Here is a 23,443-nt window from a genome sequence, read left to right as displayed (position 1 = left end):
TGTATGTTTACTACATGGCAGGTTTTTTTCTATTAAAGAAATATTACTGTAGATAGTGCATATCTGTTAAATATCCAAAATTAAGTTGTAGATAATACATCTCACTCAAAGGCCCATATATAATTTCAAGTGGAGAAAGGAACACTTCAAACGTCATTTCTCTCTATTTGTGACATTTCCCTTTGTCACTTAAGGAATCTCAGAATCTCTTGAAAATATTAATGTGGAGAAAATATCACATTTGAAGGACACGGCAGGAAGTTGGACCAAAGTTAACAATCAAGTCTGACTTGTTGTGCCTGAGAACTGATTAAGAAATTGGGTATTTGTTCTGTAAAAAACACTTGATGGTTTTCCTGTTTGCAGCCCAATTCATACTTATGTTTCTTATCTCGGGCTTCTAGTTGGATGGTTTTGCTTGCATTCCTGTAAAAGAGGCAGTGTAAAGTCACCACGTTGAAAAATGACAAGATGCCAACCAAGCACTCATAGACTTCTGAGAGGTACTTAAACAAATTATTATTAAGTGAGCATTTGGTTGGGGTCCTGCCACTTATGTTAACAGAGGTACTTGCATTTCTAGCTGAAAAAAAAAAATGGAAAGAAAGAGAAAAAAGAAATATAACCCATGTTAGATTTTAAAAAAAACAACTTTGTTGTAGTTGTTTTGTGTAGTTATAGATGCACATAATTTCCTATAAAGAGTGAAGGAGTGAAACACCTATCAGAAGGCATTGAGGGCCCGGCGTGGTAGCTTAGCAGCTAAAGTCCTCGCCTTGAATGCGCCAGGATCCCATATGGATGTCAGTTCTAATTCTGGTGGCCCCTCTTTCCATCTAGCTCCCTGCTTGTGGGCTTCAAGCACAGCCCAAAGCCTTGGGACCCTGTGCCCACATGGGAGACCTAGAAGGGACTCTGGGCTCCTGGCTTTAGACTGGTTCAGTTCTACCATTGTGGCCACTTGGGGAGTGAATCATAGATGGAAGATCTTCTCTGTCTCTCCTCCTCTCTGTATATCTGACTTTTCAATAAAAATAAATAAATATAAAATAAGAAGGCATAGAGTTCCATTTTTAGCATAAGCCTGTTCAGGAAGGTAAGTCGAGTCAGGAACTCAGCACACCAGTCCTGTTAGACCCTAAACGTTAATGTGCTGTACATCACCCCTGCCTGGGTTGGCTCACTGCCTTTCATTAAAGCAATTATCCACCAATCCAGGAGATTCTGAACAAGACCAACTGACCTCATTTTCTTCACTCTGGGGCAACTTTGTTTAGAATGAGTTTCATGGTTCCTACCATTTATGAAATAGCCAGCTATCCTTTCTGGGATAAACAAGTTATTCTAGTTACTATAAATCCCTTGCTGCACCTTGACTACAAATTACTCCTCGAAATCATGCAAGACTTTAGTTCACAAGTTTTGTGTGAACAGAAGTACTCCCAAAACCTCATGTTAATGGAACTGCTTTGGTGAAAATCCAATCCAATGAGGTCTTTGAGACGTGTTCACATTTAGGTCATTAGAGTGGATCCCTTTGGATAGGATCTTACCGACTTCAGTAGTGAAAAAAAAAAAAAAACCACCTAGAAACTTGGATGCCCTTTATCTCGCACCAGGATGCACTGCATCACTTTGGGACTGGGCAAGAACATCATCATCCAAGGACCATTAGTGCAGCCTGCCCAGTCTTGGACCATGAACCTCCAGGACTATCAGCCAAGATAAAAGCCTCATTGATTCATGGACTTAGCTTGCCTCAGGTACTTCATTATAGTAATTAAAAAGCTAATGACCCACATATTTACTCCAGCAACACATACACTAAAAGCTGAATAACACAGCATGATCCTTCCAGTAGAAATTACAGAAGCACACTTCTCAGAGAGGAGTTGCTGGGTTGTGTTCTTGACTCTCAAACCAAATGACTTTGCATCACTATTCTTGTTGGACAATTTCTGTAACTACTCTCCTTCAGGAGATGCACTTTTTAATTTTTCCACTCTGCACTCTTGGAGTAGGGGATCTGAGTTAAAGACAGGGGGTGGATGTGAAAGACAAAAGAGAACATGCTCACGAGAGGACAACCTTTTAATATGAAGATCATGTGGGATGAGTTCAACATTTGCTGTGACATAAGCAAACCCATCCAGATATGCAGGGGATTCTCAGTGCCTATAGCTCCTCTTGGCCTTCTGTAAAATAGCAGTGCAAATGAATGTCTCCTGGTTTCCACGTGGTGCACCCAAGTCTATCCTTCCTCTAGAATGACAATGAAGAAGAAGCAAACAAACTAATAGGAGAAAAATGAAACATTTTGTGCTAAAACAGTGAAATATGAGTGAAAGAGAAATTAGAGATCAGAAGGAGATACAGAAATGGCAAAGCTTCTCTTCCTAACACGTATGTGTTTGTAGGGTTAGCATATCTGGATAACAACACTATTTGTATATTTAAGCTTCAGTTATAAATATATAAAATATAGCATTGTAGTCAGTAAATACAACATAGGTATAACTTGTGGTATCCAAGTAACATAGAACCTAAAAACTCTGTCCTCTATTCCAAGGGGCTCATTGGGCATCACCTTGTAATATTACAGATAACAGAGAATTCCGGGAGGAACAATAAAAGGGTACTCGGGAGGGAAATATGTTTCTCACAATTTCCAGTGAGTGGAGACTAATTAAAGGTGAAGCAACAGAACTTTCAGCTCACAAGATGCACCTGTTCTTTCCAAAGAAAAGTAGCTCTGATGAGAAACATCTCTGGTTTTTAAGGCTCAATTTGTGGACCAGAAGATACCGTTCTGGCCACGTATATTCATTCACTTGTTCTTACCTGCTCTGAGCTGGCTTCAGTTCGCTCAAGCAATGTCATCAGCCTTGACTGTCTTCTACAGAAATACAATCATAATTTTCTACTCTCCAGATTAAATCCTTAACTCCAGCCTGCTGCCATGGTGATAGTGATAGTCACGCAAGTCCTTCTAACCTTATCTGTCCCTCCTGCATGCATTTTACTAGCCACTCCTGCATGAACATTCTCTCTTGTCAAAGCCAGATTAACCTTTCTAAAATATCATGTGAATATGTCCATGTCTGTGTTCTAAAGCTGTAAGGGCTACTTAATGCAGGGTGTCCCCCAATTTTACATAGCCTCTCACTGGTGGTTGACAGGATTGTCTCAGCAAATTTCATTCCAGGCAGCAGAACATCACTGTGAAGTTCCCCCGCCTTTGAGGGCAGATGATCATGATTAGAATCCTGACCTCCCAGCTCTGATAGCAGTGTGCTTTGGGGTCATTTACCAATGCTCCATCACTATAACTCCTTTACAATAGGTAGGAAACGTGTTTTCATTTGGTGGCTGTAAGAAACAACAACCATGACCTCAGCACAGTATCCTGGTTAGTCTCAGTAAACACTGTGACTAGTATCAGATACTTGTTTCTAGTAATATCTCAGGTCCAAGTATCCCTACTCTCGCCACATTTGTTTGAAGTCTTCATCTCACTCCAATTCTTCCTTGACGCTTACCAGAACCAGAAAATCAGCAGGCAATATTCCCTAGAACATGTTATGTGTTTACCGCACAGTACTTGATAGACTGAACCTTCCATCACACCACCCTCCCTTAGGTAGGTAGGAATTTTCTGAGAGTCTACCATGAGTTGTATAACATTTTTTCAGGTCTTCAAATGTCTGATATTCTGAATTTATGCACCTGGTCTCTACATATGGAGCCTAAGATGAGTGATGACAGAAATGGCATCTTGCAATTTTTGTGTAACCACAGAGGGCAAATTCTGATGCTGGGTGTCTGGGGGGTGGGTTAATGTTGTTGGAAATGCTTTGAATGCCTGGAAAGTCTGGCACAGGCACAGGACAAGACTTCCAGGTTCTGACATCCCTGCTTGCATTAGGTAATTCACCAGTCCACCACAGACACAAAATGAACTCACTTGAAGCCTCTGGTAACTATGCTTTCACTATCTCATCTTGTTCTACCCTCCCTTATGACACTGACACTTTCGTGAAGTGACTTGAAGCCAGGAGTTGGGCCATCAAAATGCTTGTGGCAGTCATTAAGCAATAAACAATGAATAGACTTATCATCTACATTAATACTGTCTGCACTACTTTTCATCCTTATGGAAAAAGACAATGAAATAGAAGAGAGACGTGAAGCTTATGGATGTACTATTTCAATAAAATTCACATCTTGCAACAGTAATAAGCACAGAAATCCTAGCAGAAATATCAAGATGTTGAGAAGTCTTTTTTTTCCCCCTGCTAATCTCATGGAATTAACCTTCAAAAATATCTTTTCACTCCATCATTGTCTCTTATCAGACAATAAATGATTTAAGAGTTGGAATTCTCAACCTATCTGAACACCTATCTGAACAATGCTTTGAAGAAATTCTTCCCATTAAGACAGATGGATTGTAGCCAAGGTTGTTAAGGGAAATAGTGCCACTCTGGCAACCACACACCCATGTGCCCATATGCATTGATGCAATGCTTACACAGTGGGTCATGGTGACCAAAGCATTTTCCCTCCATGCAAATGTAACATTCTGAAGTGAATTATAAAAGTTCTAAACTTCGCATTTTTTAAACAAAGAAGGATTCTGGGGAATAAATCTCAGGCAGTGTTTAGCTGACACAATTGCAGTTATGAATGTATCCTTATCACAGAAGCACTTTATTTCCCAATGCATTTAAAGTCAACAGAAGAAACTTGCTCTCTCTTTCAACCTCCTCGTTCATTTTTATACCTATATTTTTGAGTATCTGCTGCCACATTTTTGTACATTTCTCTCAACATAATGTGCCGCCTGAAATGCCCATTTTCATGTATCTGCACCAGGCAAGCACACAACTGTTTAAACTGAAAAGGTAGATCATGAACATTAAAATTACCCAGGATCACCTGAGGAATTCTCATCTCAGCCTTCTTTAAGTAAACGGAAGCATTTCAATCCTACTCTATTTCCAGATCAACATGACTGCCACTGGTCATCACTCAACTACCACACTAAGACACTTGAAATTTTCAAGAACGGAAGGAAAATCAAGTCACCTACAACATAAATAGAATGTCCTGATTAGAATGTTTCCATTTCACATTGGAAACTCCAAAGAGCATAGCAACATAGTTTTCAAACCAAATACAAAGTTTCAAACAAAACACCGTTTCTTTGAGCTGAAACTATCAACAATGTTTCAGGTCCTGAAAATCGAAACTAATTACCATTGGGAAAAAGGACATTCAGTTCGTCCACGTCAATTCTTCCAGAATATATCAATTTGACTTGAACCAACACTTCTGTGTCCCTTTGTTCTAAAAGCTGCTTAGCTGGAAGATGGCCTGAAATGTGTCTAGAACTGAATAGCAGGGCGTGATAGGCATTTGTCTTGATTCTTTAGGAAATGCTTGGGACGTCCATGACCTGTGGTAATGTCTCTTCAATGCTGAGGAATGATTTGATTCATGAAAGGTGGAATGTAAAACCAGGGCTTATGGCTACTCGGAACCTCTGTCTTCCTCCCCAGCAATCTCACCTTCAAGAAGAGATTGCGCATACACCTTTCTCATACTGACTTGCCACTCTCCCTGAAGGTGTCACCAGGAGGTGTTCACTTTCAAAATGGTCACGGAAAAGAAAACCAGCGACTTTTCTAGAAGTGAAGTTTACTCACATAATGTTCGCTAACCACAAAATGAACGTTTTTAAGGGCCAATGATACACTGTTGTGCTATTTGAGAATTTTCAGATCATATAGAATTTAGAGACTAGATGGACATTAAAACTTTCAGAAATACACACTTGATTAGAACAAGCACTTCTGATCTACTTGATTAAATTTATGACTTTAAAAGTGAATCAAATTGTTACCCTTGAAGACAATACAATCTTAACACTATCATTCACAGTGTACCAAGATCCTTTAGGAACAAGGCTTAATTTTTCCCCAGAACTTGTCCATAGGGAACCAGGTGTCAAATATGTATCCTTCGTTATATGATTGCAAAATCCATGTGAAATGAAAATAAACATGTCATCTGCTGCTTGAAACATAATCTGCTTGATTTGCGGACTGCTTTTTTTTTTTTTTTTTTACATGTTTGCTAAGATTTGGTGACACAAAAAATTTAGAAAAAGTCCAACAGAAGCTTCCATTTATTTTGCAGTCAGTGTTTCCCTGTAGTTTGTTATCTGAGAGCCAGAAGAAACAACAGAATGGAGAATGGGAAGAACAAGATCACCCTAACTGTAACCAGGAATAGCTGATGGAGAAAGTGTAAAGGAATAAGGAAGAGTGACCTTTGATTCCCAACAGAATCTCATGCATCAACAATCAGATAAAGTGGAAAGATGATGAATTTGAACATGTGTTCGCCAGCAACTGCAGGGTCCAATGATTCTGAAGTTTCAACGGCCCTTACACGTTATCCACTTCCATCTGTCCGGCAGATATGTGTAATTTGAAGCCTGGAGAAATGGAGTACTCTGTGTCCCTAAGACAATAGCTAAGCCCTGTCCCAACTCTCCCTGTCTGTTTCACTCAGGCTCGCCTGAGCCCAGATTGCTCCTCCAGCAGATAGAGTCTCATCTCCATCTCCACTTTGTCTTGACCTCTGCTGAGCTGATAGAAAAAACACATTTCAACCATAGCTCTCTGCTTGCCATGAAAGTTCCTTTCTGTAACACGGCATTCCTAAAGGCCATGAAAGTTATAACAGTTTACCAAACATGGTGCAGAAAGAGAAACTCTCCAAGAGGACACTGACATGGGAATCAGTTTTGAGTCTAAGCTGCCTTTGGCTATAAAAGTAATCCACCCTGTACCCAAAAGCTGTAAGAGTTCAAGATGAGCATCTCCAAGTTTTCAAATCAAGGATTATTCATGTTATGCTATGGGCAATTTACTGAGATAATGAAAAGCGATTAAGACTAGAGCAAACACTCTTTTGAGGGACATGAAGAATCTATCTTCCTTTTGGAGTTAAAACTCAAATATGGTTTAGCTCTGAACTCTCCATGGCCAGGAAACACTCAGAGAGAGCAGATGTTGAAGCACCTGTGCCAGGTCACCCACTAAGCAAGCCATATTGGGTTTGGGTTTTTCAGGCAAGATATCAGAGTTGTTTTTGTTTTGTTTCAGACACAAACCAGAACATAGAAGAAAAAAAAGAAGACTCTGCTGTATATGCCATGATGGATTCATACTGTCCACTTTCAAACTGAAATCTGTTTTGACAGCCACTTTTCCGTGGTTTCCTATGTGGTTTCATCGGGTACTGAGAGGAGACCGAAAACAAACACAGGAGCTATGTCGAAGACTGAGGAATAAACCTATTGTCTTGTCTGAATTCTGCAAACTTTCCAGGCGCTCAGATCATCTCCTGCAGACAAGTGCCATACTACTGCTGCTAAGAGCAAGAGATAAATAACATTTTAAATGTCATGCAGTTTGAATCTGATACTGTGTTCTTACAAACGAATCTGTAAGAGAAAGGGAAGACGGTGAAGCACTACAGTGATGAGGCTTACATTCTGGTGCTGCTGCTCTTGTGGATGATCACCGATTTTCCTGTCTGGTCCACGTTGTGATCCAACCCGAAGTAAGCTGCCACGCGGTGGAGAAGCATCCTCTGATACGAAGACATCGGAGGGAACTTTTTGTAATGATTGCTGCAACAGAGGATCAGAACCAGTGGACTAAGCCTGCTTTAGTTCTTGCCCACATAGATTTTACAGATAAACCCATGCATCTGTTTCTCTTTCCTCATAACGAGGCACCCTGTTTTGTTTTTGGCATTACTGAGTATTTTTGTTTCCAGACAGAATTTCCACATACTACAGATCTATTGATTAATGGGCAACTGGGTATTTTTTGCCTTACTATTACTCATTTCCCCAGCCTGGGAAATATGCTGGCTGCAATGGGTTCTATTTTAATCCATAATACATGATCAAGGGAGCCAGACACACGACAAATAATGTGACATCACAGGTGACTACAGATGCCTATCTGGACACATGTCATTACATGGTTGACACTGAAAGCAGCACAGTTATTTCCAGTCAGAACTGACTGCAGCCAGCTGGAACCCATTAGGAAATTATAATAAAAATGGACAGGGTTGCTTCTTGTCACAGCAACTCTATGCTAATCAGTGGCCCCCTGTTCCCAGCCATTTCTGTCAGGAACTTAACCAAGCAACCATTCCCATCAACATTTGGCTTCTCATTCCAATAACATCTCTAGCTTACAAATAAATAAACACATTAACCAGTGGTTTATTTATCCCTAAATCTTACTGTATTGAATAATTAACCCACATATAAAAACTGAAACCCAGAATAAAATTAAGCAGCATTGTAATTGAACATACTTGTTGTCACCAATGAAATCAATCATTTCCTGCTCCATTTTCAAAAGTATCATTCTGTCCCTGCAAAAAAAAAAAAGTTACAATGAAGGGGCTGTGTGTATTTTTCATCTTCAAAGACATTCAAGATATGTGGCTGGCTGCACAACTGTATCTAACTTGCCTCTGGAACAGGTTGGCCATTTATACACTATTTCATTCTACTCAGGTTTGGCTAGTTCTCCTCTCATCTATTAAACATCATGGTTATATCTGAATGCTGCATTCTTAATGTTAATAATAATCTGCAAGCTGTTGGTATAATAAAGTGACTCAAATACATACTGCATTTTAAATTCACACGAAGCTAGAACAAAAAGTGAAAAGTATTGTGGTTGGATACATAAAACTGGCTGATGGCATGAAAAATATTGGCTGTGGTTGGATATGTAAAACCGGGTGATGTTATGAAAAGTATTGGCTGTGGTTGGATACGTAAAACTGGGTGATGTTATGAATAATTGATTTAATCGATATCAATAATGTTCATTCTCTATGTGGCCCTTTAATCACGATCTCTGCGATCTAGAAAGCACCATCAGTGAGTTGTAATGCAGGTATTAAGATTACCATAAGAAAACATGCAAGCCATTCACAGGACAAAAGAAAATAAAGAACAAAGCTGTATTTGACTATTATCATCTCAGATGTGTTTGGATTAATTTGTGCTGTTTATTTGTTGAAATCTCCATTTAGTGGAACGTTAGTCTTTAGCCATGATGTAAATGAAAAACATGTTATTTCAAAAATTAAAAAAAAAGAAAGTAATAATCATGATTGTGATGACCTCACATCTTTCAAGAAGGAAGAAATTCATTTAACAGTTTACCTGGAATTATTCTTTAATGTGCTAAGCAGAAATTCATGTAAATCTATGCCTGTGGAATCCGTATATTCCTGGCTGCAATCTGAAACAAACAGCAAGATGGAGTTGTCAGGAATGGTGGGAAGCGGAAGGGTGGTAAAAACCCCAACCTTTCCAATTTCTCTGCTCAGGCAACTTTCCGAAGCGATTGGTATGAATGTATATTTCAACAACAGAAAGCTAGCAGTATCACATCAGAATGGAAATCGATTCAGAGGCTGAACATACTGAGGACAGCCTAACTGTGCACATGACGCGAGAGTCTTGGGAGGAAAGTGGTCACCGCCTGAGAGGCAGGAGGGTGGAGCCCAAGACCAGGTGACCGATCACTGAGTGATCTATGTCAGCAAGGCACAGGCCACGTGTGGCAGGCACTCCCCACAAAAGTCACTCAAGAGTTGAGATCCTATGAAACTTCCTCCCTCTTATTACAGGGAAGTAAACAAAACAGTCTCAATAACAAAATGAGAGTTCTGTAACTACACAGTCTGAATACAAATCAGTACCAAACATATAAGGGCACAAAATATGTTCAAGTTTTGCAAGTATTCCTGATGTAGTGGAAAGCTTAATTTTCAACACAATTACAGGCATCTATACACCTTGGTTTTCAGATGCTCTGAAACAGAGATAACCAATAGAAACAGATATGTAAAGCATGACAATAGCAGTAACTGTCATCATCATTTCCCTGATGATTAGAAGCCCTCAGCATTTGGTGTGTGCGTGTGTGTGTGTGTGTGTGTGAGAGAGAGAGAGAGAGAGAGAGGGAGGAAGGGAGAGAGGGAGAGAGAGAGAGAGACCATTGTAAAGCTTTTAGCTCCCGGGACTCTCTGTTTTGCATTAACTTGGTGTTGTTTTTTTATAATGATATGTATGACAACAATTTGAAAGGTTCAGTTATGGATTTGTAGACCTTTGAAGAAACGACTTTCTGGGGGAAAAGTATTTATTGCTATACAAGCATGTATTTTTTAGTGCCGCATTACATGAAGTTATGCGAGTGCAGAGACAAAAATCCCATCAGTGTCAGATAAACTGTGGATTGCTCACTGGTCATCTGTGTCTTGTGGACATCATCATTCAATGATGAAGGCTTATTCATGTATTCTCTGTTTTTTAAGGTCGTATGTAAGTGAAGGCACAAAGCCAGCTATCATTATTCTCTCCCTAATCAAATAAACGGTCTAATAAATATGAATTAAGAGCAGGTTTATATTTATCCTTGATAAAGGCTTGTCATGAAATTTAGTAGGCTCTAATGCAAATTACACACACATACATACACACAACACATAATCTAGACGTAATCTCTCTAGCTGCAAGAACACTGACAGCAGAAACAGAATGAAAATCAAGTTCACACACACACACACACACACACACACACACACACACACACACACACATATCGATACAGATATAAAGCTCTACATAGCCGAGCTTAGTGGGAGATGATTGTACGTATGAAACTTCAGATACATTGTATGGCTACCTGTGTGCCCCGACTGAGTGAGTTCAAGAGACATTTTTCACATTCACCTTTTGATAACGTTCTGATCTTGGGTTTCTCAGAGGTTTTATCTTTGTTTTTATCCTTTTCCTTCTCTCTTTCAGAGTCATCTTTCCTAGGTTTATCCTCCTCTTGCAGGCTGGGAAAACTGGAAAGCTGTAAATGAATTGATTCCTGTTGAGGAAAAAAATATAATAATTTAAGGCTGGATTTAATCATCTCTATCTGGTTTCTATTTTGCATAGAAGTTACTGAGTACAGGAAAATGAAAGCCAGGTGCACATTTTTTTCTTACACGCTAAAAAAAAAAATTAAACCTGTCAGAAAAATAATTGCCCTTTAGGGTGGATTAAACTTAAGAAGTCAATGGCGGGTCATGAGAAAAACCCAGCATTAAAACTTTGCCTCATGAATATTAACTGTAACCAAGCTAAACTCCAATAGATCACAGCCTTTTTTTCTGCAGTTCTATTTTTAAACACTTATGAAAAAATTCTTTTATAAGTAAACTGGTATTACAGTCACTCTCACATCTTGAAATTAAAAAAAAGAGGTTTCTGCAGTTCTTTCTGTAATTCCATATAAGGAGAAATTGGCACAGAGAGATAGATATTATATTCCTAATTACAGATAGATCGAACATAAAAAAGCCACTGACAGCTAATTTACAAAAAGAGGACTAGAACCAAGCCAACAATGATTTCTATTTTACTATCATGAAAACCCAAACTATGTAACTGTAGGGATAATAGGTTTGGATTTTTGTCATCATTAGTTACAGATGCCATTAGTAAATCTTCATAACATATAATCCTGCTAAGCTTTGGCTTTTAGAAAAGGTAGGATGTAGAATTGTGTTTTCCATAAATTGCATGTTTATTTGATATTTTTTAGTAACGCTATCTCTCTTCAAAATATAAGATTCTGTTGAATTAGTGCTTCACCCACTGGTATTAGTGTAAGATCTATGTTTTGTTTTTATTTTATACTAAAACAGCTTCTTTTATATAAATTCTTGTGTATTAGTCATTTGGTTGATAGTATTTTCAGTTTCAAAGAAAAATAAGCCAAATTATGTTCTTAAATGTTTTATGGAAAAATATGCTCTGATTAAAAGTTTGACAAATTACCCAACATTAAGCCCACTTATTCTTATGTAAGAGATCACATGTTGCGGGAAGTTCTCTTTCACTAGAGACATTAAAATTTATGATGCAGGAAAAGTGTTCCCAGTGACTAATAATTTTTTTTTTTACCAAGACTGAACTAATGTTCCCCCACTACATGTGACTTAATTGGCATGCCTGTTTCCACTGTGGTTGATCTGAAATTCTCCCTGGTTTTTGATAAATCCAGCTAATCTTCCAAGCATACATTAAGAATCTTCCTAAGAAAACTTGTTTGTTGGGAAGGGCTTCATTATGAACTCCTGGCTGGACCAAAGACACCCTGTTTGGGAAGATGTAAAGATACTTAGGGGAAGTGCAATACATTCCCATCATTGATATTTACCACAAATAGGTTTTCTGACTTCCATGCATTTATCCTACGGATGAACATCTAAAAAACAAATATGTAAAAATGGAGTGAATTTGATTATAAAAAAACTTTTCTCACATGCTTTGGGACAGAAACAGCTTCCAGCAGATTTTAGAGTTATGCGTTGCTTCTACCCATTAAGTATACTCCAGGAATGAAAAACCTGGCTGAGGTTTGGGGAGAGTCGGGGCATTTGTTGGTTGGGAGGGGAAACCGGATGGACCCAGACCATGAAAGGGGTCTCATGGTTTCTGCAGAACTGACTGAGTCACTCAGCCTCTGTAAGTTTGAATTGAAAATCATAGGGGCTTGGGAACCTATTACAAATCAAAGGCTGAAGGTTAAGGGATATTCCCCACAAAACAAACCAAAAAAAAAAAAAATGTACAAACTGACACCATGTGTTGATAGATACTATCCTTGAAAACATCATTTTGTACATAAATACACATTATGGTGTTGAAAGAACACACAAAAGTGCTATAGAATTGTTAAAAAACCAAATCTGTTATTTTTAAATATTTTTATTGATAGACTCGATAATAAAATACAAGTTTAATAAATACATTAGTACAGGATAAGCTTATATCCAACAACAATAAAAGAGTGATTCAAATTGCAGGAATACACTGATTGTTAAATAGTAGAACATTTGAAAAGCAAAATTCCTTTTTTAACTGGAGGACAGACTGAACCATCAGGTATGGGTCTAAGATCAAGTAATACAGGTAGCAAGAGATTTTCCCACACAGGAAAATGAAGGCAGTTTTCCAAATACTGTGAACAATGTATACACATTGGGTTGAGCAATACAATCCATGTACTCTCTATTTCCACCAACGTTCTCTGGGATTCCATCCACACATTTTATAAGTGTCAGTGATACCTGATGAAGGCATTGTACATAAACTCCAAGGTTTGCTTTTTCATTCTCTACATAAAGTAGCATAACCATTCGCTTATACGTGTGAGTGTTTTTTACCTGCCCCCTGTTCCCAGCCCTCTTCAGCTAACGGAAGAGAAGCTTGCAGGCTTTGACTGTCTCCTACAAAGCTGATCTTGGTTTCTGAGCTTGGAACCAGCAGGAACAAAGCACCGTTTGCATCTTATTTCTCTGCACCAATTGTATAGGAAAATTAGATTTAGGTCCAGGATGGGCACTATGATACAGCTAATCTCTTAAAACATCTTTCCTCCTTATCAAATGTGCCCAAAAGCAGATTAGGATCTTAAAGGATGTCTTTCTGTGCCTGGCATAAGGAGAGTGGGGCAATGGCGGCGTTACTTCTCCCAGGGTTTGTCATTCTGCAGAAGCAACATGTATCATGTGCAATCCATTACAAGCCACCAATCCACACGTAATAATACAAGCTGTGATACCCACATCAAATCCCCTTTTCAATCTCTAGTCCAAATAGAAGCACAAATAAAATGCAGAAGAAAAGCCACACATTTCTCAGAGCCCAAGTTGAAAAACAGTCAAATAAAAAAGCATATATAGAAAATGAAGTGTTGGCTACTGAAAGACAGCCTGTGGGGGACCTTATGACATGAGTGGCATGGTAAGGAGAAGGAACCAGGAGGAAACAAAACAACAAAAAAAATTACTCTTAGGACAAGCTCGATCAGGAATTTATTTTTGGTCCTTTTAAAGAAAGTGCTTTCAATGCTCTCTATATTCATGAAGAGAGTTTACAATATTTAATTAGACTCCAAAGAGAAAAGCAAAAAAGAAAAAAAGCCAAAAAATAAATGTCTTAGTCAATTTTTCCTCCCCTGGGCTCAGAATATATATATTTGCCTTGACTGCTCTCAGCCTCTGGGGAAAAAAATTAGCAAAATTTCAGCAGTAAGACTGTCTTTATAAAAGCTGATGTGATGCCTACAAGGCAAAGAAGGATAACTAGGATTTGCACTTTCTCCCGATCTCATAGGAGAGTTCTGTTACAATTTAAACTTTTAAAAGTCTGGACATCCTGCTGTCAGGAGCAAAAATGAAGGAAAGGATATGCCGTGTTCTATTAATAAGATTCACTTAAATTCACCATCAGTTCAGATCCATTTTGGACAGCATTTGCAATACTGAGAACTCTCCATCACAGGCCATAAAAAGATCTCTCCCAAATCCAATGTACCTTATTCACCATTCCCTAAGTTTCCCATAAGCCAGCAGGTGTGTCTGTTATAGGCATGTGCATTTGGGGGAGCTGAGAGGTAAGACATCTCCAGTGAAAGAGGAGATGGAATAATTAAGACTCTATTTGGTTCAGCCTTATTGAGAGAGCCTTTGTGGAAATTCAGCACTGCTGTGCTTATTTTTCTTTTTTTATTATTAGTTTTACTTAGTTTAAACTAAATTCTTTTTGAATTCCTTTTCACTGGCAGTTTTCAGAGAGTCTGGAAAGAAAGCAAACGTAATACTTGGTGACAAACTGTTAAACTGCTTTAGAATGTCTCATACACACGGGATGAAGCCAGAACATGATTTCATTATCCAATTATGGTTGACTGCCCCGAAACACCATTGGGGGCCGGGTGAACAGGCATGCACACAAGGCAGATCCCATGCATGCACCCTGGTGGCAGAGACAGGGTTATACCTGATCGTGTAGTCCTTCTCCTCCTGGTCTGGCTGACTCTTCACACACAGCCAGGCTCCGGGTCAGTTTCCCTTTTCCAGCTCCTGACTGGGAGAGGAGAGAAACAGAGGGAAAGAGAAGCAATCAAGGAAACAAAGAGAATACATCTTCAGACAATTGGCCATTCACGTGGCAGTCCCGGGTCAGATTTATAAAACCAAGATTCCAGTCTTCGCATCAGCACAGCTCACAGTGACTGTGTTGATGGGGATGGGGGTGAATCAAAGTCACACCTAGCAAATGTGCCCATGATGCCAGAAGCACACACACACACACACACACACATAAATGGCTGTCTTTTCATGAGAATATACGTAAAGCAAACAAAAATGACAAAGAATTGCGTTTCATCAAAACTCGGTGTGGAGGGGATCTGAGAAGATGCTGCACACGATGAAAAATACGCTCAACAGAAGTACCCACTTACTTCAAGGCAGGAATCAATGCCCAAGACAAATTTTATCTAAAATCAAAACTAAACGAAAGTCCTGTCACAGCCCTATGTGTCAAAATAGAATCGAATATACACACTTGCAAATAGCTACTCGAACCCAAATGCTTTAACTCAGAAGCACACAGGTAAAGACAGATGAATGTGAAAAATAGCCCCATGAAGCAGACAGTGCCTGGGATCTACCACAAAGTTATTGCAAGACCATATGACATGCTGGCGACACTTTGAACTCATGTGCGGTAGGCAGTTTAAGACGGAGGGTGTCAGATCTATGTAGAATACCAAGAATCTTACCTTGGATTTTCTTCTCTCTTGGTTCTGCGCTGCCAACCGCCTCTGTTTGTTGGAAACAAAATGAAGCCAAATAAAACAGGGAACCAACAACCAATGGAGGTTGGGGCAGGACAGCAGGGGAGTGGAGTGGGGAGAGAGAGTCCCTATTGTTGAAACTCCAGAAGTGAGTCTTGCCATACAGTTCCATATTCACTGGAGATGACTTCCCAAGCTTCTACAGACAATGTAACTGTTAGATTTTCAGGGAAAACTCAGACTGGAAGCAATAATGTTGCGTGGCTCTTTTGTGGCAATGTTGCTTTTGCTAACGACAGTACAGGAGAGCAAATGTGTTTGTAGTCTGAAGAAAAATCAACACCTACACCCAATTTGTAAGTACAGTGTATTTTGCCTCACTAAAACCTTCTTTTCTGTTGTCAGTTTTGGAGTATTTACTCCTAATTCGTTTTCCCTTCCTGTTGTCATTCTAACTTGCCCCCATCTCTTCCAGGGCTTTCTGTCTTTGGCAATATTAGGACTGCTGCTGTTTGCCAGTAAAATTTGAACTCTCACCTGTCCGTGAAGATCAACAGAGCTCATGTCTTTCATCTTACTTGGTCTACAATGAATTGGGATCTTGTCTGTCCAGTGGAGAGCAAATGCATTTTTTGTAAGTCAGCCTAAAACTATTTCCAGATAAGCCCCCACTTAGACCTGGAAACTGGCTCTGAGGAAATTCACCAAGTAAACATGCTCTTTGGGTAGTTTTTGTTTTGTTTTTGTTTTGTTTTGTTTTTCCAAGAGGCATTTTAGAGCATGGTTCTGCGCCCCCGGGGAGGAGGGGTGGTGAGAGATGTCTACAGACTGGAAAAGGATAGGATTAGCATTGTAGATTTCTGATCATGTTACCAAATTCCGCTCAAAAGGAACTACGTGGCTGAGGTAGTGTAGAAATAAAGACTCAGAACCCCACAGAGTGAGTGCTCACCTGCAGTTCCAGCTTCTCCTCCTCATCCAGACTTTCCGATTTCACAATGCCATTCTCTGGGGCGACCGTCTCCTGTTCAATCCCTCCTTCGTCCACTCTCGCCTGATTTAGGTCTCCTCGCTCAGACATCCTCCCAGGTGGAAATTAAATGAACAAGGTGTTGAGCTCTAGAAGGTTAAGATATTAGAAAGTAACATCAGCTCAGGGGAGATCCCAGCTGCCATTCATGGAAGATTTCATGATTGCCTACTTCATGGAAAAGCGGAATAAAACAGGATGGAATCAACAGATGCACGTGGTTGCCCCGTCCGCACCTTCACATCCGCTTACGGGTACACCCTGCCATACAAACGGACAAACACACATCTGAAATGCAGACACACACTGCCACACAGCTGCCGGTCTCCACGCCCCACCACAAGGCGTAAAAAAGAGAGTATTTCTCCAGCTTCTGATTTGTGAGGGAATACTGATGTTCTGCGGTATCTCTGAGATGACTCAAAATGATTCGTAAGGTTCAGCCTTCCCAAGGTACAAGAAGAACAGTCCACTCAACCAGGGGGGCAAATATTAGTCAAGGAGGTAGTCATAAACCAGTATAAATTTAGGGCCTCAATCTTGTAATAAACCTCTTTGGGTCAACATCGCCAGGCTTCAAACTGACAGCTCCATTATTAAAAACGTGAGCCCCTTTCCTAAATTCCTGGCAGTCGCCAGTATTTGCAAGATCCTGAGGAAGAAGTCTTGGGCAGGCAACTGGAATGAAGCTATTGCAACCAAACCCGCCACTGCAGGCTCCAGTAGACTGCTACCCAGACTCGGGAAATGGCTTTTCCAAGTTAATGCATGTGAGTACCTTTTTTTTTTTTTCTCTCCCTACCTCCATAAACCTCCTGACACTTTTCTTTCTGATGTGCTGTCAAAGGAGGCTCATGAATAATTTAGCATTTACTTCCTTCCCCTTTTTTTAGGCTGCAACAAAGAAAATTAAAAAAAAAAAAAGGAAGGGATGAAGGAAGAAATGAAGGAAAGAAGAGAAAAAGAAAAAGAGAAATGTTCAAAATGCCATTTCTTTCCCAAATTCCGAAGCAGATTTGGTCTCCTTTCCAGTTGTTCCAATGGTAATTATTATTACAAAGATCCTTGTTTCGGCTTCTTGCTCTGAGAGTCTTTAATTACCATTCACTAACTCACATTCTCTATTTCTTATGGGATCCTACAACACACAAGTCTAATCCATAGCCATTTTGATTGCGAATTTGTAAAAAAAACAACCATGACAGAACAGATGGCTTCTAACGCTGTGTTTAAAATACTCAGAGGCATCTGGCAAGGGATTCTGGGAATGTAAAAGGAGCACTTTCCCTTGAGGATGGGAGTTTGCCTCTAGAACTAGCGAACAAAGCTTTTAAGTTTCAGGATTCAGTGACTCCTGACAGATTTCTAATATTTCAGCGGCACCCAGTATGAATGGGTAATAAAAATAGAAAGTTCCCCTTCCTAAAGGCAAATAGCTTGCCTTTGCAACCGTAGTGCAGAGGGTAAGAACGGGGCACTTTCGTTGTCCTAACTTTCTTTTGTTTTTTTTCCCCGAGTACTTCAGTAGAAAACAGATTGGGATCCGATTTAAAATGTAATGAACACATTGAGCTCTGATTCTCTGAACTACAAACCCAATGCGTCCCCCACACGGATCCTGTCTGTGACGGTTGCACTCCGTGAGCTGTGCTGTGCAAATCTGCCTCCTGCTATATTATTACGAACGAAAAACAGATGGGATGACAGCCAGACAACGGGACCTTTACCTCTCACACAGAATGTTGGCAGTCGGTCCTGGCGACGTGCTAGCGGCTTCTGTCGTTCTACACCGCGAAAATCCACGCAAGTGACCCGAGACAACTGGAGTCCCATGTCCCCACTAGCAGTTCGGAATGTCCATGTCCATGCGACTGGTTTACACCGTGTGACCCATCATCATCAACCTGAAAAAAACATGAGAAGTAAATAACCGTCGCGGCCACAAGCATGGTAAGGCTAAGGGTAAATAGAGAAGACTGAGTTTCTAACAGTGATGACCAGCTTCCAGCAAATCACGTTCACAGCTTGATCCAACTCCACCTGTTTCAAGCTGCCTGCCTCTTCTCTGATGAAGGCTACAGCCGGCTGTTCAAGTCAGAAAGGCACCCACGCAAGGAGCTAAAATTAACAATTGCATTATGCACCGAAGATTACTCACTTCAATTTTAACCTTTTTTAGTGAAATCTCGCACTTTGTATTTAAAAAAAAAAAAAACAAGCTGTATGTTTGCCTCAATGAGAATTGAGATCACCTATGTGCAAAAGTCTTGCCTGTTTTTTAACCGAAGGCTTTGTCTTAATTATAGATTAATGATACAATGTATTGCTATTTCTGTGATCACTTTTTGTTACCATAATCATGCATATTTAAGAGTTTTGATTTAATCAGGCATTATCTATAAAAGTTTTTCTTTCTCTTTTTTTAAGGGGTAATGGGAAACTTTCACTTTGTCTTGGCTGAGAATACTTTGTATCTTTGCTTCTACAACTTTGAAAGATCCCTAACATTCTCATTGTGTGCTGAGCACAGTCCAAGCACAGCCCTCTCTTCCCAGCAGGGCGGCCGCTGCCAGCAGGGCATTCCATTTGACAGCAAGAAAACACTGTCAGGGAGACTCAGCAGATCTCCAATCTCACAGCCTGTTGGAAACAATCTACAATAGAATGCGCATTTTCTTTGTCTCACCAACTCCTACCACAACAGCAGCAAAGACAGACTGGATGCAAACACGGAGGTGGGCTTCCAGGAGCATGTGCCAACACCAAGTTGGATCTTCTTCCCTTTGTTGCGACTACATTGGTGCCAGGCTAAAAAGTCTACCAGCATGCGTATCTCTTCCATCGCGTGTCTGTCTCTGGAAACTAAATGCATCTCAGTTCTTTAACCCGTAGATTAGAAACCCTCTCTTCCTCCTTCTTGCCATCCCTTCTTTGCAAGTTTAAGTGAGAGCAGCTGGTTCCCAAAAGGATTTTACTATGACTGTATTAGCAACAATGTTGGGTTACAAAGCCATTTGTTGAGACAAAAAAATATTGTTGAAGGCACAATTACTTGCCCAGTCAATAATATCTAGGCTTATCCATGCTTCATTAAAACACAAAATTTTATATTAAAACATGCTTCTTCTGCTGTTAGAAATTATAGAGCTATTACAAGATGAGCAAACAAGCATTTAGAATGAGAACAAAGCACTCACCAAGAACAACTTTAATTTTCAATGTCAACCTGTTTTATCAGGTCTACTGCAACACACTGGATATCAACTACAAATCATCAGGTGTTAAAATTTGGATCCATTTAGCTAACGAGTTCATTATCTAACATGTCTTAGAATAAACATCCATGATGAATGGAATCACCAAGCCCTTCCAGATTTGTAATCCTTTTCCTGTAAGTTACTAGTGATCCTTGCAGCCCTCTTGCCTCTTTTTCTGACCCTTGTGTTTGAAAAGTGGCATTTAAGCTAGCAGGTAAATGGCAATGCTGTTTTCCAAATCTAAGTTCTAAATGTGTGAATCCAGCTTCAGTAGGAGGATGCAAGATATAATTCCTCCCATGCAGTAAGAACAAACTGATATTCATTTAAGTCACTCAGAGCGGGAACAGCCTGGGCAAGTATATATGCGTAATTACCAGAACACTTTTTGAAATAGCACTGGGCTCTAAAGTCAGAGAGGTATTATTCTTGCATGCCTGAATCATAAAGTCATCATCTACCAAGATAAAAGAGCATATGGGCATATGGGATGAACAGAGAGCAACATATGGATCACAAATATTTTTGTAACTGATTAAAATTGTTCTCTTTGCTAAGACTCTCATGCGAGGAAATTAGCTGTACTCCAGCTTTCTGTTTGCCAAACTAACCTGCCTCTTCTGCTGTCATTTAACCCGATCTCCTCTAACTCCTCCCATTTCCCCGAAGACCCAACACTGTGAACAGATGATTTCCTCCAACCACTTATTAGTAAACACTGCACAAATCTCAGTTGTTGCAAAGTAACTAAATGACAAATTCATCTATGACTTTGTCTGATTTGGAATGGACATGTTACTGTAACAAATGCCATCGGGGCTTTGCAAAAGAAGACACAGGAATTGATCAACAGTGCTGCCTATCATTTACTAAGGAAAAAAGAACTAAACAATGACCACATCACATTATATGTATATTGTTTCTTCTTTAGCAGTCAATATTGTGGGGACGAGAAAGACAGTGAAAATGGAGTGGCATAATAAAAAAACACCAACTATGCTTTTGGATCGCCATCGACCAAATAGAAACGTCTCAGTTGTGTCTCTGTGCACAACTGTATCACATGTATTAATGCCTATGAATACGTGTAGGGGAAGGAAACAGTGACAGTCCAAGGAGTGTGTAAAATGACGATTCAACCGCATTAGTCACTTTCTCTCACTACTTGTACTAAAAATGCATACGAAGATGACTAATCTTTCCAAAAATCAGCAAAGAACTTGAGGATGAACTAACATAATCAAGATTTATTGATTTCAACAACTGAGAAGTTTCTCACACTGTTCTCATCCTTGCATGCTTATACAAATGAAAGCCTTTTACATGATGAGGGTCATGACTGGTCTTTATCGCACACAAAGCATATAAATACTACAAAAACCTTATAAATCAAAATAGAGCTATTCCCACAGTAGTGAATCTGTTAAGATTTTGTTTTAATTGTGCAACATGCAAAATTGAGTTTAAAAGAGAGCAAAAACAAACAAAAAAGAAGCTGGAATGTAATCCTTTTAGAAACTAGATCAACATGCATTAATATAGTGCACAGACTAAGATCCTTAGCAAATCGGAAATTCCCCTCAAGGTGACAAGGATACTTATGAGAAATTTTCAAACGCATTTAATGTCTCAAAGACATTTAAATCCTTTAAGGGATTTATAAGAAATACTCAACTAGGAGTTCCACATTTTAATTAAACTTTTTGGTCAACTGAATGCACACATATTCTGTAAGATTCTTAAGCCACCATGCAAATGACAAACTTTCCTGAAAACAATTTTGGAGGAAGAAATTCAAATGGATCAAGAAAAGAAAATTTCCATATTAGGACTTTAGGGGATATAGATATCTGACATGAGTGTTCCCGGCCTCACATTGCCTCCTTTACCTATCACAGTAACGTCGAAAGTAGCACAATCTAGTTTCTAGATCAACATTTCACTGAATTGCAGCTGTGGCTAAGACTGATGCCAAAGCTCTTGATGTACAACCACAGCCCTAAGAATCAGAATGATTTTTAAAGTGAGAGGAGGTTCGATGTCAACAAAAGAAACTGAAGAACGCAGAAATGTTTCGACTCATCATTCTCCTGGAAAGCATTTCCAGAGATTTCACCATGCTTAAGGTTGTCTCACATAATGACATGACATTCAGGTCAACTAATGCAGCCCTGCTTGAAAACCTGTCTGATTCTTTCTTAACTATGACATAAAAAAATAAACACGCATGCTGGCAGATCAAAGGCACAAAGTGATAACACAACCAGGGCATTGGCATTCTGCTTTACAGATCTTCCTGTGATGTACTGAAAATGTGCAGTCACTGGCTAGCTTTACAACTGCGTGCCAGTTAGTACTTCACTCACATGGGGCTCTGAGAAATTATATCACCATCACTTCCCTCCTCATCATTGTCACCTTAGCCACGTTCACACGTTTTGTCGTATGTCCATACTCAATGACCATGGCAAGAATAACTTGGAGAAGTAGGGAAATTGCAATGTTCAGAAGCAATCTGCATTTCTGCCCGAAACATTGCATGGGATGGGTGTGTGTGTGACAACATACTTGCCCCAGCAAAAAAGTAACAGATTAAAAAAAAAAACACTCTCTATAAATACATTGGCCAAAGCTGGACATAGTCTTGGTTCTTGGTGCAGAACGGACATCAGACTGTCAACAGCCTGCATGGAGAGCTGGAGGGAGTAAGGCAGCTGATCGTGAGCCCTGTCAATGGTTCCAAGCTTTGGCATATGTTTTATTGCAGATAAGAATTCTCTGTTCAAAAAATGGAATGCAGAGGCTGGAGCCAATGGTCCTTTTGGCGTGTGAGAAAATAAGCCAAGGTTTTGAGAGCATTAAGGCTGGTTTTAGTTTGATAGTGTCACCGCTGGCAGTATTCCAATGATTTTCAAGTTGCCTTAGCATTTATAACCCATGTAAGCCATCACCATTTTGCATATCCCTCATCATTCTTTAAAAGTCTAGGAAAGATCTATCCATACCCAGAAATGGTGGCATTAAAATCCAACCATGTGAAAACTTCCAGAAAAAATGAAACATTCACAGAATGGAAGACGACTTTGTAATCAGTTGGTCTAGCTGACATTAAATCCAGTGTCTTGGAAACGATCCATGACCATATGTAGCAAAGATGGATAACAAAGTTATTTTGACTCAGAAAGAGAAAGCTTTTCAATTACTCATGTGCTAGGAATAGCTCAAGTGGACATCTAGATCACACCAAACACATGTCTGCAATGGCAGAAGAGCCCTGCACATTGTTTCTTTCTGGACCACTGTCTGCTTTACCTGAGAAGGAACCAACCCTGCACAAGCAACACTGCAGAATTAGGAGCCTCTCCCTTGGTTTTATCCTCAATGTTCACATG

At 39.7% G+C, this 23,443-nt stretch overlaps 1 protein-coding gene across 1 annotated transcript in view; it reads right to left on the bottom strand.

The window, feature by feature from the left end:
• The window catches only part of ARPP21 (cAMP regulated phosphoprotein 21), a 109,891-nt gene extending 91,209 nt beyond the window's left edge, over positions 1-18,682 (bottom strand). The window contains exons 1-8 of the mRNA XM_058657047.1: positions 18,522-18,682; positions 16,717-16,883; positions 15,750-15,791; positions 14,963-15,049; positions 10,853-10,997; positions 9,275-9,353; positions 8,410-8,469; positions 7,565-7,705 (exon numbers count right to left, since the gene is read on the bottom strand). Coding sequence (XP_058513030.1) covers positions 7,565-7,705; positions 8,410-8,469; positions 9,275-9,353; positions 10,853-10,997; positions 14,963-15,049; positions 15,750-15,791; positions 16,717-16,845 — 683 coding nt within the window. The 5' untranslated portion in view covers positions 16,846-16,883; positions 18,522-18,682. The remainder of the gene's footprint in view (positions 1-7,564; positions 7,706-8,409; positions 8,470-9,274; positions 9,354-10,852; positions 10,998-14,962; positions 15,050-15,749; positions 15,792-16,716; positions 16,884-18,521) is intronic.
• Positions 18,683-23,443: the final 4,761 nt, after the last annotated feature.

Source organism: Ochotona princeps, chromosome 30 (genome assembly GCF_030435755.1).
Source record: "Ochotona princeps isolate mOchPri1 chromosome 30, mOchPri1.hap1, whole genome shotgun sequence".
NCBI classification, from domain to species: Eukaryota; Metazoa; Chordata; class Mammalia; order Lagomorpha; family Ochotonidae; genus Ochotona; species Ochotona princeps.
This window is presented reverse-complemented; position numbering and strand designations above follow the sequence as displayed.